Source organism: Trachemys scripta, chromosome 22 (assembly GCF_013100865.1).
Source record: "Trachemys scripta elegans isolate TJP31775 chromosome 22, CAS_Tse_1.0, whole genome shotgun sequence".
Taxonomy (NCBI): Eukaryota; Metazoa; Chordata; order Testudines; family Emydidae; genus Trachemys; species Trachemys scripta.
Window position 1 is genome coordinate 1,690,679 of NC_048319.1, and position 15,771 is coordinate 1,706,449.

The 15,771-nt window shown below is 44.7% G+C and overlaps 1 protein-coding gene across 1 annotated transcript in view; it reads right to left on the reverse strand.

Moving 5' to 3' along the window:
* Positions 1-5,753: 5,753 nt before the first annotated feature.
* ELL (elongation factor for RNA polymerase II) overlaps positions 5,754-15,771 on the reverse strand; it is a 79,213-nt gene continuing 69,195 nt past the window's right edge. Inside the window, exons 9-12 of the mRNA XM_034755156.1 lie at positions 13,499-13,565; positions 9,634-9,805; positions 8,358-8,402; positions 5,754-5,939 (exon numbers count right to left, since the gene is read on the reverse strand). Of these exons, the coding sequence (XP_034611047.1) occupies positions 5,835-5,939; positions 8,358-8,402; positions 9,634-9,805; positions 13,499-13,565 (389 nt within the window). The 3' untranslated portion in view covers positions 5,754-5,834. The remainder of the gene's footprint in view (positions 5,940-8,357; positions 8,403-9,633; positions 9,806-13,498; positions 13,566-15,771) is intronic.

Genomic DNA, 15,771 nt, shown 5'->3' on the forward strand with positions numbered 1-15,771 from the left:
GGGGGTCTGTTCTTCCACCATGAGCTCAGCCAGCCCTGCAACCTCCGAGTCCCGAGCCCCTTCACCTGCGCCAAGGCATTTCAGCCTGAGCGGTGACACTCCCTGCTGCTTCACCCCTACTCTCCCCAGCAGGCATTGCAAGTCATAGGTTCCCGCAGGAAGTCAGAGACAGAGGCAAAGAGCAGAAGTCTTAAGGGGACAAAAATCCACCTTTTGAAGTAACGCCACAGCCTAGAGTTTCCCACGAGAACTTGGTAACGGCCCCTTTAAGGCATGTGCCGTGTTTAAATATGCAGCGCACAGGTCTCATTTGCACATTAAACTTTCAGCCTGCCAGAGTCAGGTTTCTAGACAATACGATGCAAATGAGGATTTCAGCTTAAGCAGCCTGGATGGGGCACTGGGGAGTCTGCCGGAAATTTCCACTAGCCAAGTTTTAAATTCTTACTTTTCTCAGCTCCTTCTGAGGGCTCTGCCACCCTCTCGACAGGGATCACGTCTCTGACTGCGACACATGCCCACGGCAGGGGAATGGGCAGAGCCAACCCCCAGCCAAGTCTCGTGAAAATGCCCCAAAGCAAGCAGGGGCACCAAGCGCTGTGTGGAGCGGGGTCTCCAGCAGCACTGCCTGCTCCACCCGTGCTGTGAATCGGTACCCACTGAAGGTGCACCAACACCGGCTTCCGCCCATCTGCTGAGCAAACGTTCCTGGATTGCGGAGGCCTACACAAAGGGCCGCAAAGGCAGCCTGGGTCAGGTGCTCTGCTCTGTTCGTGGAACAGGAGATGGAGTCCCATGTGACAGCTGGGGAGTCTCCTCCCCCCAGCACTGCGTGTGGTACAGGCTGTTCCTAATCCCACCTGGTGTGTTTTTAGTTAAGATTCTGCTGTTCTTCCAGGCACTCTCTCACAAGCCGGCCTCAAACCAAGGGATCCCCTTCCACCCTTCCCTCAAGGGCTGCAGCCACTAGGGGACTCCCTGATCAGTCTCCCCAGTTCAAGCTCTCCACACCACTGGGCTTGAGGCTGGGAAGGTGCCTGTGGTTGCAGCTGCCAAAGAGAATTTTCCCAGAGTCAGTGGGAAATCAAACACACCGTCATGTGTCCTAAACAAAGCAACCCAGGCCATTCCGAGGCCATGGAGAGCACTGCCCCACTCGTTCTCAAACTGGGGGTCATGACCCTCAGGGGGTCGCGAGCTGTCAGCCTCCACCCCAAACCCTGCTTTGCCTCCAGCATTTATAATGGTGCTAAATAGAAAAGAAGTGTTTTTAATTGATAAGGGGGGGTCGCTCCCAGGCTTGCTGTGTGAAAGGGGTCACCAGTATGAAGGTTTGAGAACCCCTGCACTGCCCCCTGGTGGCTGAACATTGTCATACACCTCACTAAGCCGGTTTGGATCCAAACATGCTGTACACACAGAGGTCAGGCAAGCAGAACACAGGTTAATTCCTGTCCATGAGCAGCACTGGAACATGGACATCCAGCTCCCTCTTGCAGTGGAGGTCGGCCGTTCGTAACATTTTCCACAGGGTCACAGGTCTCTATTTTCGCAGCCCTTCCATCCCCTGAACAGACGCAGGCAAGTAGGGCAGGGCTCACAAAAATAACTATTAATCCCCCAGCGAGAACATTCTGAGATTAGGATTAGTCCACTTCAGAGAGCACCTTGCCCACACTTTACCCAGAAGGGGGCTGAGAGCGATGGAGCACAGGTAAGTACCTAGGCACTGCAGACAGACGAGGCTTTGGATTAAGAACCACCAGGGGAGAGAAAGGGGATAAATCAGAGCCAATTAGAGCAAACCTGATCCTAAAGCACCAAGGACACAAGGCAGCTGATCCTGAATTCAAATCGTGAGGGAGTTTTCTGAGCCTCCGTCACACAGGAACAGCGAGATCAAAACTTCACTGAAAGCTACATTGTTCTGCATCGGCAATGATGTTTTCTGGGTGAAAGTTACCAAGTCCTTTGAGGGTGACAGGCTGAACGCTAGCCCTGGGATGTACCCCATCGGAACCTGATCAGTGTCAGACCATACCCTGTGCCTTTGTTCCTCTCCCTACTACAGCGATAAACTCCTTACGTTTTGGAATACAGAATTTTAGCACAATATTTCAAACATTCGGGTTCATTCTTTATTGGGGGGTTAAACCCCATGCCAGCCATTTACCCTCAGAATGAAACGCTGAAAAGAAATATACAACCTTGTGCTTGTTTTCCAATACAGTGAATTTATTATATGTTGCAAAATCAGCATTCAGCTTTTTAGTGTACAAAAAGACACTAGCTCTTTAAGAAAAGATTAGGAAAGCTGAAGAGTATGCTGCCTTTAAATCTTAACATTTTGGCAAAGTGAAAAGCTCTTTGTAAACTCCAACTCCATGGCTCAATAGAGTTTTATCCACAGTACAATATTACAAAGTAAAACACAGTATCAATAAGTTAGATCATACTTAATCATCTAGAACTGGTTTCTATTAACCCAAAAAGCACAAGATTTGCCTAGCTTCATACTCTCTAAAAAGAAAAGAAAAAAGAAGGAAAAAAAAAAGGCAGATTTGACTACATAACACAGACCAAAAGAAAAGTGAAGCAGAAAGTTGTTAAGCTAATTGGGTCTCACAGTTTGGATAGTCATTAAATATTTTTTCAGCTTTATATTCCAATTCTAGAAGTTCCAGAATATACATGTAAATGTACATAATACATCTTTGTATACAACTGTTTGCAAAAATATTTTATAGCAGATGTATAAAGACTGAGATCCATCTCTACTTCTCTCAAAAAAAAAAATCCAAAAAACCCTTTCAAAATATTAAGGATCAGAATGAGACGTGTTTCCATGGAAGAATTTATTTATCTTGGTTCATAACTGATGCCCTTTTCTGCCATTTGGAGTTTTGTGGTTCCTTGCGTTTTCAAGAGGAAGCATACTTTGCGTTTCTTTTGCTAAAAAACACGTTGGCTGATAAATGTAGTTTGTGCTACAGATTAGACCACCAATCTGTAAGCCACTGACGAAAAAACTCTTTCAAGCCCAATTGTTTGCATCATCTGGTAAAATGTTGCTGTTTGCATCCTGAAGTCATGATGCTGCCTTCTGGCAGAGGCTTTACAAAGATTTAGTGCTGCCACCAGAAAATGCTGGATTCCCACAACTGCCGGCCAGCAAAGCTGCCTACAGCAATACTCACTTGCTTTTCGGGCCTTGCATTGTGAATCCTCACAACATGCCCAGAGATCTCTGCTGACCACAATAAGAAGTACACAAACAAGGTGAAAAGGGAGCCCAATAGCAGAGCAATGTAACCCCCCACATTAACCACAGCTGGAACAAAACAGATCACTGATGCTCTAATAAAATAGATCTTGATGCGACTCTCAGCCACAGAAAGTCTGTCGGATCAAAGCTGTTTCAGATCGCCTATGTTTTTAGCAGGATTTGAGCTCACACAAGGAAAAATGGACGTCCTTTGTTTCTGATATTCCCATGAAACCACCACTTGCTGTTGGGGGTGAGGGGGAACTTATGCATGTAACATCAAGAGAAAACTCATTTGACAAAAGCTTTTCACTTTAAATCATCCATATTTTTTAGCTTTCCCTATCCACTGGAAGCCCCAAGGGGGCATGAGATGTTCTGAAGACTGCTACTTATGTCCACGAGACAAGAATAACCTTCCCCTGCTCTCCTCCCCCATGGAGCGTTAGTCTGCTCTCTGGGTAGGGGAAGCAGACACCAACGTTTTCCTTAAAACTTCAGCTGTTTGTAGGACTTCACTCCCACAAACACTGGGTTCTTCCACCAAGTCATTCTGCAGACCTCTGAGAGCCTCCTTGCCCTCCCCCAGCTTCTTACTAACCCTTTACTGCTAGTCTACAAATTGTAACTGGCCACTGGCTAGTCATGGATCATAGCTGCAGAACCCCTGTACCAGACCTGGCATAGCGGTATATGCAAATGGCTCCCATTAGCACTAAGTCAGATCCCTGCCGGAGCAAACTAGGGTAGCATCAATGATCCCACTGGTGTTGGAGGACTAGGCAGGAAAGAGAAACTCTGACACTTTAAAACTATCTACACCTTGAACAAGGGCCTTTTAAGACGATAAATGGTGAGAGGTTTTGGAGCACAAGCCTATTAAACTAGCAGCAATAGAGTCCAGCTAGAATGGAATTATTTCAGATGGACGCACATTTTCTTGGGCAGCAAGACACAAAACAGAACCTAGTCCGAGAAGAACTAGTCCCCCCTCCTCATTCCTGATGATCTGACTCTGCCATTTTACTCTCTCAAAGAGGATCACATTCTCCTGATGCAAGGAGCCACTACTGGGAACCAAATAAAACCACTGCTGTTTGGAAGATAAAATGGAAGCGGGAGCGAGTAAAATCACACAGGCTGGCAGGATTAAAGGTAAAAACCACAGAGCTAAAGGGCACCTTTGTGCTTTTTGCTGAGTTCCTCACGCCTCGGCCATGTTCTAAAGTATTCCCTTCAAATCCAAAAATCCAGAGGAAAGGGCTGGACAAAGCACAAGAGTGTAAGTGACCCGCACTGGACATGCTACCTTACTTCTCTCAAATTTCTCTTCCGGTTCCTGTTCTGAGCGTTTGATTCTCTGCTGCTGCTTCTTTGGAAATGTGCAGAACACAGAACAAGAAAGCATCGCCCTCCCCCACCCCATCAAATCCTTTTTTATCCCATTACGAACAAAATAACTTCTCTGGGTAATTATCCAATGAGCATTAGTAATACTGCAGTTATAAGACAGGGAAGGTTCTGAAACACTTGGCCTAAAAGGAAAAGGGAGGCACAGTTTTAGAAAAGATGCTTCTTTTTATATATATACATATATATATATACATATACACATACATATATATACATACATATATATATATATACACACACACATACACACACACACACACACACACACACACACACATATATATATAGAAAAATAGACCACAGTCTCATTAGCAATTAATAAAATTGGCTGTCTTGGTATAAAACTATAAAAGTCATAGACAGACAGATCTCAGTCTCCCTGGCCTTGGTATATGAAGTATAATGCAGGCTGACTGAATTGTGCACACGGGAGAAGCCATGGCAAAGTTTACGCCGATTGTTTCCAAATGCACAAGCTGGATAAGAGATTTCATATAAGAAGAATCCAAAAGTCTGCATCGGACAAAGCATTCGGTGCAGATTCCTGGGCAGTTTCTCTCCTGCTGACACAGCCACCTCAAGGAGAGCACAAACTGGAGAAGATGACAAACAGGAACAAACAGCGAGAGCTCTGGGAAATTGAGTATTTAACATGGTGCCATGTAGCGCAGACAGCTTGCATATGAACATCGCACGTGCCAGAGAAGGAGGTAACTTAGCAGCATTCCAGTTCCTCACCATCTGCAGAACAGAATATGCAACATGGCAAGAGCTGGGCCAGCGATAACTAAACTTCATTCCAAACTTTATCCATGAAAACAATTGATTCTTTACCTTTGGGAGTTTTATTCACTTTAGGTGAGTTTTCCCTTAAGTGTCAAAAGCTGGCTTCAAAGAAGCAGATTTTCCTTTATTTTCCTTTCCAACATTCAGAGAGGGTAAAACTGGAGAGGACTACGCCAGGCACTGGTTTCACTACTTGGCTCAGACACTAGCGTGACAGACTCCGCATCATCATCATCTCCAAGTTCTTCCAACCACGAGGACTTCGTGCTTGGCTCTGAAAGGAATTTACTTTTTTTTGTTGTATAAAAGGAAACTGTAACATCCAAGTGAATCTTTTTTGCACTACCCAGTCCAGATATTAGTGCCAAGACTAAAACTGCTGTTGGTCATACTCTGCTATCAGTTTTTTTATATGAGCCAGTTTGTTGTGGAGGTATTCGCAGCGATTTTTTTCTTGGCTGTAATTAGGGTTTGTCTGCAAGGAAAAGGAAGATACAATTACCGAAGTTAATAGTTCTCCAGTTCTATCATAACACACATCACAGATAGAGTGGGTCAGACAGCCCCAAAATGCAAACCATATTGATGCTGTTAACAGTAAGCGCTGAAGTCTGGTTCCTTTGCTGGATGGACAGTCACTTATGAGCCTAATACTTTTACCATCCAATTAAGTTTCTTCATCAGGAAGATCTTTCCTCCTCCCTTAAAAAGGCACTTGGATTTGTTGTTGCCAGGTTACAGCAAACGGTGCTGGTCCTGGATTGTGTGGACCAGCTCTATTCCTCAACCCACCCTCAATCTAAAACTGGAAAGCTGTTCTGAGCAGGGTAACTCCAGTAAAAAAAGCAAAACATCCCCTTTAAGTGGGAGATAGCTATAAGTCCCCCTTCCTTCATGAGGTTAGGGTTAGGCAAGGGCAGGTACTGCAGCGTGTATCCTAGCAGCTTGGGTGTTGCAGATCTGGGAGGACACAGGCCAGCAATTTGTAAGTTTCTCATGAGAGGAGCTCGGGCGTGAACTCCCCCACCACTGGGGGATGGAAGGGGAAAGAGGTGCCCATTACTTTTGAGTCACTTTATATTACTTATAAAAAGTTTGATTAATAGACATTGCAAGAAATGGTTAATTGTTCCAGGTTATAATAGGTGGTTATATTACCATCTACAACACACCGTCATAAATGTAACGTGCTTATAACATTAAACCCTTATAAAACTATCAACAGAACCTTAGAAATGCAACCAGACTTCATTTCGATTAAGATGATGCCCCTCCTAACATTGCAAGGATATAGGCCTCGATGTCTGTTCTGTAACTGGGGCCCCCAGCCCCTGAATTAGGAACGCTAAGTAGGGTATTGCTAGAAGAATAGCCAGATTTTGACTACACTTGAAAAATTTTAATATCAAACTGCAAGTGACCAAATAACCAAGCTCAGCCAATTTATTGTCTAAAGGCAAAGCAGCACAATACAAAAGAGTGCCTCCATGAACCTGTTTTTTGCAGCCTGTAGTTCACCTTCATAGAGGGTATTGCCGGAAGTATGCATTCATATTCATCATATTTTTTAGTAGGGCTGTGTACAAGTTAAAAACACTGTGCGTGTCACTTAAGATCCAACCTATTAGTTTGTTAACTTGTTCTGCACCTTCCCTTATCTCCTTCACCGGACACCACAGTCCAAGTGCTAGGGGCTGGGAAGACACCTCCCAAGCTGAGGGCAGGACAGTCACGTGGTCTGGTTTCTGACACATTCCAGATCTGCCTATGCCAAGTGCTGAGTTGTGCTGTGCAGGGTATTGTGGGATATACATCTTGACACGAGTGAGCAGAAGGGAACAGCATTGGGGGGAAGAGCACAACACATTCAGTTACCATACCTGCCCCCATGCTGGGTACAATGACGTGCAATGCCCCTAACCTATGTATTAGCTAACAAAGGGGGATGTGAGGGCCTCTTCCACAAGGCCCCAAAGGGGACACAAAGGTCACCTGTGTAGATAGGCTATCAAGCAATGGCACAACAGCTTTATCTGCAGCCCGCCAGCTCTGCTCTCCCTCCCCGCCTCGGAGCTGAACCACGGGATCCTTCTAAAAGGGAAGTGGAGCGCAGGGGAGAGTGCCCCAGAAACTCACTTCACAAAGCCCATCAACTCCTCAGCAAAGGGAGGGCTCAGAATCCCTTTCACAAACTAAAAATCTGATAAAAGAAAAACCACAGTGGTTCGAGGTGTGCCCCACGTCACTGCTCACCGCTTGGCTCGCTGCCCCCCTGCATTTCTACCTCACCTATCTAGACTACAAGCCCTCGGGGCAGGGACCATGTCGTTTTACATGTCTGAGGCACATAAAACACTGCAGGTGCTACACAAAGAATAAAACCAACAGGCCAGTATCCTCAGTGGAGGATTTTAATGGCCAGTCCATCTGTATTAGTAGCCACTTTGAACGTAGTTATATCGTCATGCATTGAGAAATGCCAGTGACACCACAAAACAAGGGGGACCCCAATAACTGTTACTCAAAGCCTCAGATGTGCCCTTTTGCTATCCTAGGCACTAACACAGAAACGTAACTCATTCCAGGGGGCCATGCAGGGATCCGGGGCAAAAATCTGATCTGTTTGGGGATTGGTCCTGCTTTGAGCAGGGGGTTGGACTAGATACCTCCTGAGGTCCCTTCCAACCTTGATATTCTATGATTCTAACATAGACGAAGTGCTAACACATCTCACTGAAGGGCCTTGCCTCAGCCATTGAGCCCCATCTAACCAGCAGAGGGAGCCCTTTCCTTCCTGACAAATTGCAACCAGACAATTCACATAAGCTAAACCTTGTCCCTGCTAAGTGGAGAAAGGGATTATTTTAATTTGTGGCTGAGAGTTTTCACTCACCTTTTTGATTTTACGATATTCCTGTAAAATTTGATCATGGATCGTCTGAAAAAGAAAGGACACCATCAAGTTCTTTGTTTCTATAAAAACAATACAACTGGAACCTACTTTAGTGAGTGGCACTTTGACTATTCAAAGTTGAGTCAAGTGAGACCCTGACCTCTTTCCCAGAGGGCGCTGTTTATCAATCACATGGAAAGAATTACTGTATATTCCCCCCCCCCAGTTTCTTGCACCTGGAATTATTTTGGTGTGTTTTAGGTCATCGTGGCCCTTTCCAAATTGAAAAGTGGCCAGTTCAGAATTTCCACTACAGCGTACAGGAGATATGCTAACTTAATGGCAAAATAAATAAAAATGTATATTTGCATTCACATAGAAGAGTTGGCTGTTCAATATCAAAAGGGAAAAAAGCAGCTACGGTTTAGTGGAGGAGATGTGGCAAGGAAAGAGCCCGAAATATGTACAGCTGCCCAACAATTAGTTGATCCAAAACAAGGGCCTGACCCCTTCAACAGTTACTGTGCGTTTTACTGCGAGTGGCTTCATTGGCTTCAATGACTCACCCCGGCAATGGTTACACCGACAGCAAGTGCTGGAAGGATCAGGCCCCAAGAATGCAGTTCTTGAGGAGAGCTACCTAATCTACTCTGCAAGTAGCTTAACTTTCCTCCACTGACGAGTGTTGAATTATTTTGCTGTCCCAAGAAAAGCAACAGCAAAACAAAGGGCATTTCAGGGGACGTGAAGGACACTGGAGCAGTACAAGAAGTGCTCCATAAAGAACAGTTTATCTTCAGTGAAATTTATTTTCTCAAGCTAATGAATAGTTAAAGCTCTTAAAAACAGTCTGACAGGTTGAATAATACTCTACTATTAAGATCAAAGCGTCAGGAGAAACAGATGACCCCATATTAGCTCGCTTTCCATCTTTAATAAGCTCCCATATGGGTGAAATATGTAATGATATACAGCAGGGTTTGGCTGGGGACACCAATTGTCTCAGGGAGGCTGCTCGTTGTCAACAAGTGCCACAATGTGTGTTTCAACTGAAAGAACACAGGGCTGTTGTACAAACAGCCTGAAAAGCTGTCAGCTGCATGAACGCTCTGCCTCCATCAGTTCTGGGCTGTGTACAGTGCATTTAATACAGTCACCCAGTGCCTGATGCAAGTCCTCCCAAGACACCCCAACAAGGCGGCCACATGAACTACAACCAAACCACAGCTCTGCGAGCGGCAGGGTTAGGTTTTCAAACAGATATTCCTGCTTATACCTTATATTCTTCAGAGCCTTGCGAAAGCTGCTTCAGCTGGGAATCTAACTGGGTGAACCGTCGAGTTATTCTCTCTATCCGGGCGTGCAAGTCTCTGTACTCATTGTACTCCGCATTGAAGTCATTCTTATAACTCTGACGCTGCTCCAAAGAGGAAATGGATGCATATTTTCTGAAGGGAACAGAGTTTAAACAGCAGTTTACAACAAATGTCTCTTTTCAAGCAGCAATGTTACTGCAGTTCAAAGAAGCAGGTCTGGCAAGTGCTTGCCTTACAGGACAAACAGTGTTATTTGCATTGCAACAGCACCTGGACGCCTCAGTCAGTACTGGGGCCCCACTAGTCTGGGGACTACACGAACACAGAAGGCACAGCACTTCCCATATTAAAAAAGGGGACATAGCCCCTCTTCACCTTCTGAAAATACCTTGCACAAACCGAACACACAGAGTGCCCATGCATATCCAAAGGGGCATCTTGTAGGTCATTTAAAAGCCACTCAGTTTAATCAAACGCAATTAACCTGACTTTCAGCAGGGCACCTTCTAACTAGTCCGATATAAGGGACCACTCTTCCCTTTTCATCTCCATGTTTGACCTCACATCTGCTTTAACAAGTTTACCATAGGTCACACCACCAATCTCTCCCCTTACTCTTTGTAGCAGTGATGGGGGGGCTGGAGATCTGCCAGGCTAACACAGGTCTTGAGTGACTGAAGGAGAACAGAGTGAAGGACTCTGAACTATTACCGCTCTGTATTAAAGGGAGCCTAATTTATTAAGATGCACCACTAAAGTGACTGAATTGACATGTATGTCGTATGCAGTGTTGTGATAGCCACGTTGGTCCCAGAATGAGAGACACAAGGTGGGTGAAGTAATATCGTTTATTGGACCAACTTCTGTCAGTGAGAGACAAGCGTTCCAGATACAGAGCTCTTCCTCGGGGCTGGGAAAGGTACTCCGAGTGTCCCAGCTACCTATCAGTTTATTAGAGGATACGACTGTTCTCTGTGCTGCAAAGTTGTGGTTTTACTGGGCTACTGACCACCAGACTGCATAGGCGAGATGACACACAGCGATCACTCCGTACCTGAGCTAGCAATCCTCACCCTCAACATTTTCAAAAGATGAGCCTAGGAATTTAACCTCATAAGCTGCTGGATACTAAGGCTGTGTCTACACTAGCACGTTTGTTAGTAAAACTTTTGCCAGTCGGTGTGTGGAAAAAACAAAACAAAACAAAAAAACACACACACACACACACCCCCCCCTGACTGACATAAGTTTCACCGACTGGGGTAGACAGTGCTACGTCAGCAGGAGAGGCTCTCCCACCAACACAGCTACAGCTGCTCGTTGGGGTGGTTGAAGGATGCCGACGGGAGAGCTCTGTCCCGTCGGCACAGAGCGACGACGCAGGAGAGCTCACAGCAGCATAGCTGTGCTGCTGTGAGGTTTGCAGTGTAGACGTAGCCTTAAAATCATGGTCTTAATAAAGACACTGGATTTATGGCTTATTACAACAACCTGTAACTACTAACCCCCCACCCCTGTTTTTGTCCTACGATACAAGGATGTTAACAGGCCACTTCACCTTGAATGGTCCCTTAGTTTAGCATAAATACTTAGCACATATTCTATCTGCTCCAGCTGTGATGCTAGACGTTCCTTTCCCAGACCTGAGGAAGAGCTCTGTCTACCTGGAAAGCTTGTCTCTCTCATCAGCAAAAGCTGGTCCAATCAGCATTACCACCTCCCCCACCTGGTCTTTCTGAATTGACACAAACTTACTGCACAAACGAGGAGGCGGCTCCAGTGATGCACCCTGGCCATCTCATCACAGCCTGACTGGTTTGATTTCTGGAAGCTTAAGCCACAGTGACCTCAGGCAAAAGAAGCCACCAATATGGGTGAAGAAACCACCAAGCTGATGGTAGTTTCCACCAGCTAATAACGGTCAGTCACTGAGCTGGTCAACATACCGGTTGGAAGAGGAAGTCAGATGCTTGCTGGAGAGGAGTGTACGTTGCAAATATTTATAATATGCATTAGTGCCATGCACTGAGAAAATGGCACTCAGAGGTAAGGTTTCACATCTGTATCAGGCACATGGGGTGATGGTCAGACTACTCAGTGACTCAAATATCAAACATTCAAATCAGACCCAAAGACAAGGTTGAGTATATGGCTGGCAGCTCAGGTGTTTTCTCTCTCTGGGTATAACCCCCAAGGATTCCTCACTCTAGAAAGACATGGTGGCCTATCAGAGGTAACATCTTACATGCATGCTGCACTCAAACAGTCCTCAATTTCTTCAACAGCAGTGCCAACAGCCATTCAAAGAACTCAGTTGTGAATTCCCCTATACACCAATAAAACCACCACTTTGATTAGAGCACGGGAAACCGTCATACCCTCTAATACACCAAGCTGTGACTGGCCATTTTTGCATTGCAAGAAGAATAAAGGATGCCCTTCTCTCCACCTCTTCATGAAACACAAGGCTGCATGATCCCTGGGTACCCCAAAATGGACCCAGTGAGGCTAGAAGAGGGCTGGCAGCACTACCTTGCCCGATTCAGGGGTATATGTGCCAGATCTGAGTGACATTTCACAATAGCAGAAAGAGTGGAGTTTTATTTACAAACAGATCTGGCTTGAAGCAGCCAAAAACTCAAGCGACAAAGAGTCCTGTGGCACCTTCTAGACTAACAGACGTATTGGAGCATAAGCTTTCGTGGGTGAATACCCACTTCGTCAGACATCTGAGACTGTTGCTTTTTACAGATCCAGACTAACATGGCTACCCCTCTGATACCAAAAACTCAAGTAGAAGAGATGTGAGTTACCCATAGCAACAAGTACTGCTTAATGGGAGTCAGGGGGATTTGATTAAAAAAAGGAGTCTAAGGCACCATAACCCAGGGATTACCCTTCCTATGAGGAGTAACCCAAACTGGTATTCTGAGCCTGCTAGCGTGCTGCTTTTCCCCACCTAATTCAACTATCCATTAACATCCTATCTGGAGCCATCTTTCACCCACACACCACCACAAAGACTTGTGAGTAGGTCACACAACAGGTCAGATGTCACTAAAACAAAGGGAGATAGAACCTCACTATCCTCACCACCCACACAGCAAGGATACCAGCAAAAATAAAATCTCATATCATATTCAGTCAATGACTGGACAAAGGATCTAGAGAGCCATATTTAACACTGATTGAACAAACAGGTTCCTGGCTTAAAAGTGGACTGATACTAAAATCATTAGCAATATTTGTGAACACTAAAACATTACAGATAAATACACTTAACAGCAAACATTTTAAAAAGCAGTTTCTCACTTCCCCATCAAACTCAGTACAGGGTTTTCCTTGCAACAAGATGATCTTTCAGATACACCCTAAGAATCCAGAGTACTGCTGGGAAAGTGACTGACTTCTGTCTAATACTAGCAAGTTATTTCCTCTCAAGGTCTCCATCTATAAAATAGGATATTGTTTACCAACCTCCAAACGGGTTGTCAGGATTAATGTGTTTCAAGGGCTTTGACAATTAGATATTGCTATTTATGGGGTAGGTGTAATCAACCACTGCAGGGAAAACAGCCTTGAATTTGGGGGGGGGGGGGGTGGGGGGGAAGAACCTGCCGTAAAACGTAGTTGGAGTTTAAGGCCATACGTTTGTGAATTTGGATTCAATACCTGGGTTTGTGTTTGGTTTTTTAAATAAATTTTTACAGAGTTCTAACATAGAAATCAGAAAATAACTGAGTTAGTTATGTCTTAGTCACCAGCTGGTTTTGATGGATAGTTTGGAATTGGATCCCAAGGTAATGATACAATGAAGATACTTACAATAAATAATCTGGCATTTCCGAAGTTGATGTTGGTACACTAGAATTATTGCACGTTCCATTTAAACCTGCAAAAAATAAAAACCCACATTTGCATCAGCCCTACATCTTACAAAGGTATGTTTAGCTAAAGTCCAACTTCATACCTCATTTACAAAAATGCATTTTCCTTGATAGAAAAGGATTTGTGGTTCTAGTTTTAACTGACCAAAGGCAGAGTGTATCAACATTATGAGATGGTTGGAATTGCAAGATTTAGCTAATATTCATCTATTTGTAAATGCGCTGAGCAGCAAAAACGTCTCAATTTAACTGGTTTATAAATATTGCTGCATGCCACCCAGCAGGGATAACATACTAATCCCAGCACTAGTGAACTGCAAAACAAATGAATGCAGTCCAGATGGACAGATCAGAAAGTTGAGCAGAGTATAGTTATTTCCCCTTCTGTTCTATACTACATGCTTTACTGCTATTCATGTTTTACATGTCAGAATGGGATGAAGGGATATGTTCAACACTGCATTTAGAGATGTATGACTTCATAAAGCAAACGCCTGCTGTTATTCATGCATGTCTACAGAGTAGGCCATCCACACACAGAGCACAACAGGAAGCACTCCCTATTCCAGAAAGCTTTTAGCAAAACCGTTGTGTCGCTACAGCCATGCCGCTAAAAGGCGTGCAGTGTGGCCGCTGTTTGTCGGCTCTCTGCCCAACAAAAAACTTTCACCCCTCCCACAAACCGCGTTTGCGTTGTCGGCAGGAGAGCATTCCTGTCGACAATGCGCTGTTCATACTGGCGCTCGTCACAGCAAAACTTGTCTTTCGGGGGAGGGGGGATAACACCTCTGAAAGACAAAAGTTTTGTCGTTCAATTGCCAGTGTAGACATCACCTAAAAATCCCATAAGGTTTTCTTGGGGTAAGAGAATGGCACCAGATCTTGGCAGGCATAAGATTTAGGTCCAAGGTAGACTTGACTTCAATCTGAGCTGAACACATAACTAACTATTCCTTTCACGTGACAAATCTGAGGAACTGTCCCAGATTGAGGTGTCATTAGAGGAGGTTTTGGAACAAATTAATAAATTAAACACTAATAAGTCACCAGGACCAGATAATATTCACCTAAGAGTTGTGAAGGAACTCAAATGTGTAATTGCAGAACTACTAACTATGGTATGTATCCTACCACTTAAATCAGTCTCTGTACCAGGTAAGTGGAGGGTAGCTAATATAACACCTATTTGTAAAGAAGGCTCCAGAGGTGGTCCTAGCAATTACAGGCCGCCGATACTGTTAATTTCAGTACCAGGCAAATTGGTTGAAACTACAGTAAAGAATAGAATGATCAGACATACTGATGAACACAATTTGTTGTGGAAGAGTCAACACAGCTTTTGTAAAGGGAAATCATGCCTCAGCAATCTATTAGAATTCTCTGAGGGAGACAACAAGCATGTGGACAAGGGTAATCCAGTCGAAACAATGTACTTGGACTTTCAGAATGCCTTTGACAAGGTTCCTCAGCAAAGGCTCTTAAGCAAATCAAGCAGTCATGGGATAAGTTATCCTCTCATGGATCAGTAACTGGTCACTGAAAACTGCCCTCTGCTGTTCTTTCCCTCTGAAGCATCTGGCCACTGGCATGCGGTATGGCTATGTTCTTATGACCACCTCAGGGGAGGATACCCCATAAGCAGCGGGAAATTAACTTCAAAGGTGAGAAGTGTGCAATGGTCTGATTGGCCCTACTAGGAAGTCAGCTGCAGTCTGAGAGGAAGAAGCAAGTTGCAGAGGCAAATGGGGATGGTTTCAAAGCCACAGAACTGAGGGTGTACTCATCCTATTTTGGAGAAGTACAATGTGCTTCAAAGCAAATGAGTCAGCAAAGCAAGTAGAATCTTGACTATATATTGATCTTGTAATACAGAAAGAGTTACATAGAAATGGTAGCATATTCCCCAAGACCCACATTTATAGCATCAGCTACAACTACTTTGGTGTTTTCATCCCCCTAAAATTCCTCTGGAGTAGTTATCCCAAAGCTACGTCTGAAGTAATAAATCCAGTCCTAGGATGAGCTGCCCCAATTTTCCCTTTTCAGATACATTCCTGTCGGAGGCTGTACCAAGACTTCCTTAAGGCGAAGGAAAGCGTACCAGGAACAGGAAGGGGGCAGAAGAACTATCAGAAGGAGTTCAGCAATCTTGATTTCTGATGGTGAGCAGACAGTCCTCCCCACCAAATTACTTACCTACCTGAGTATGGG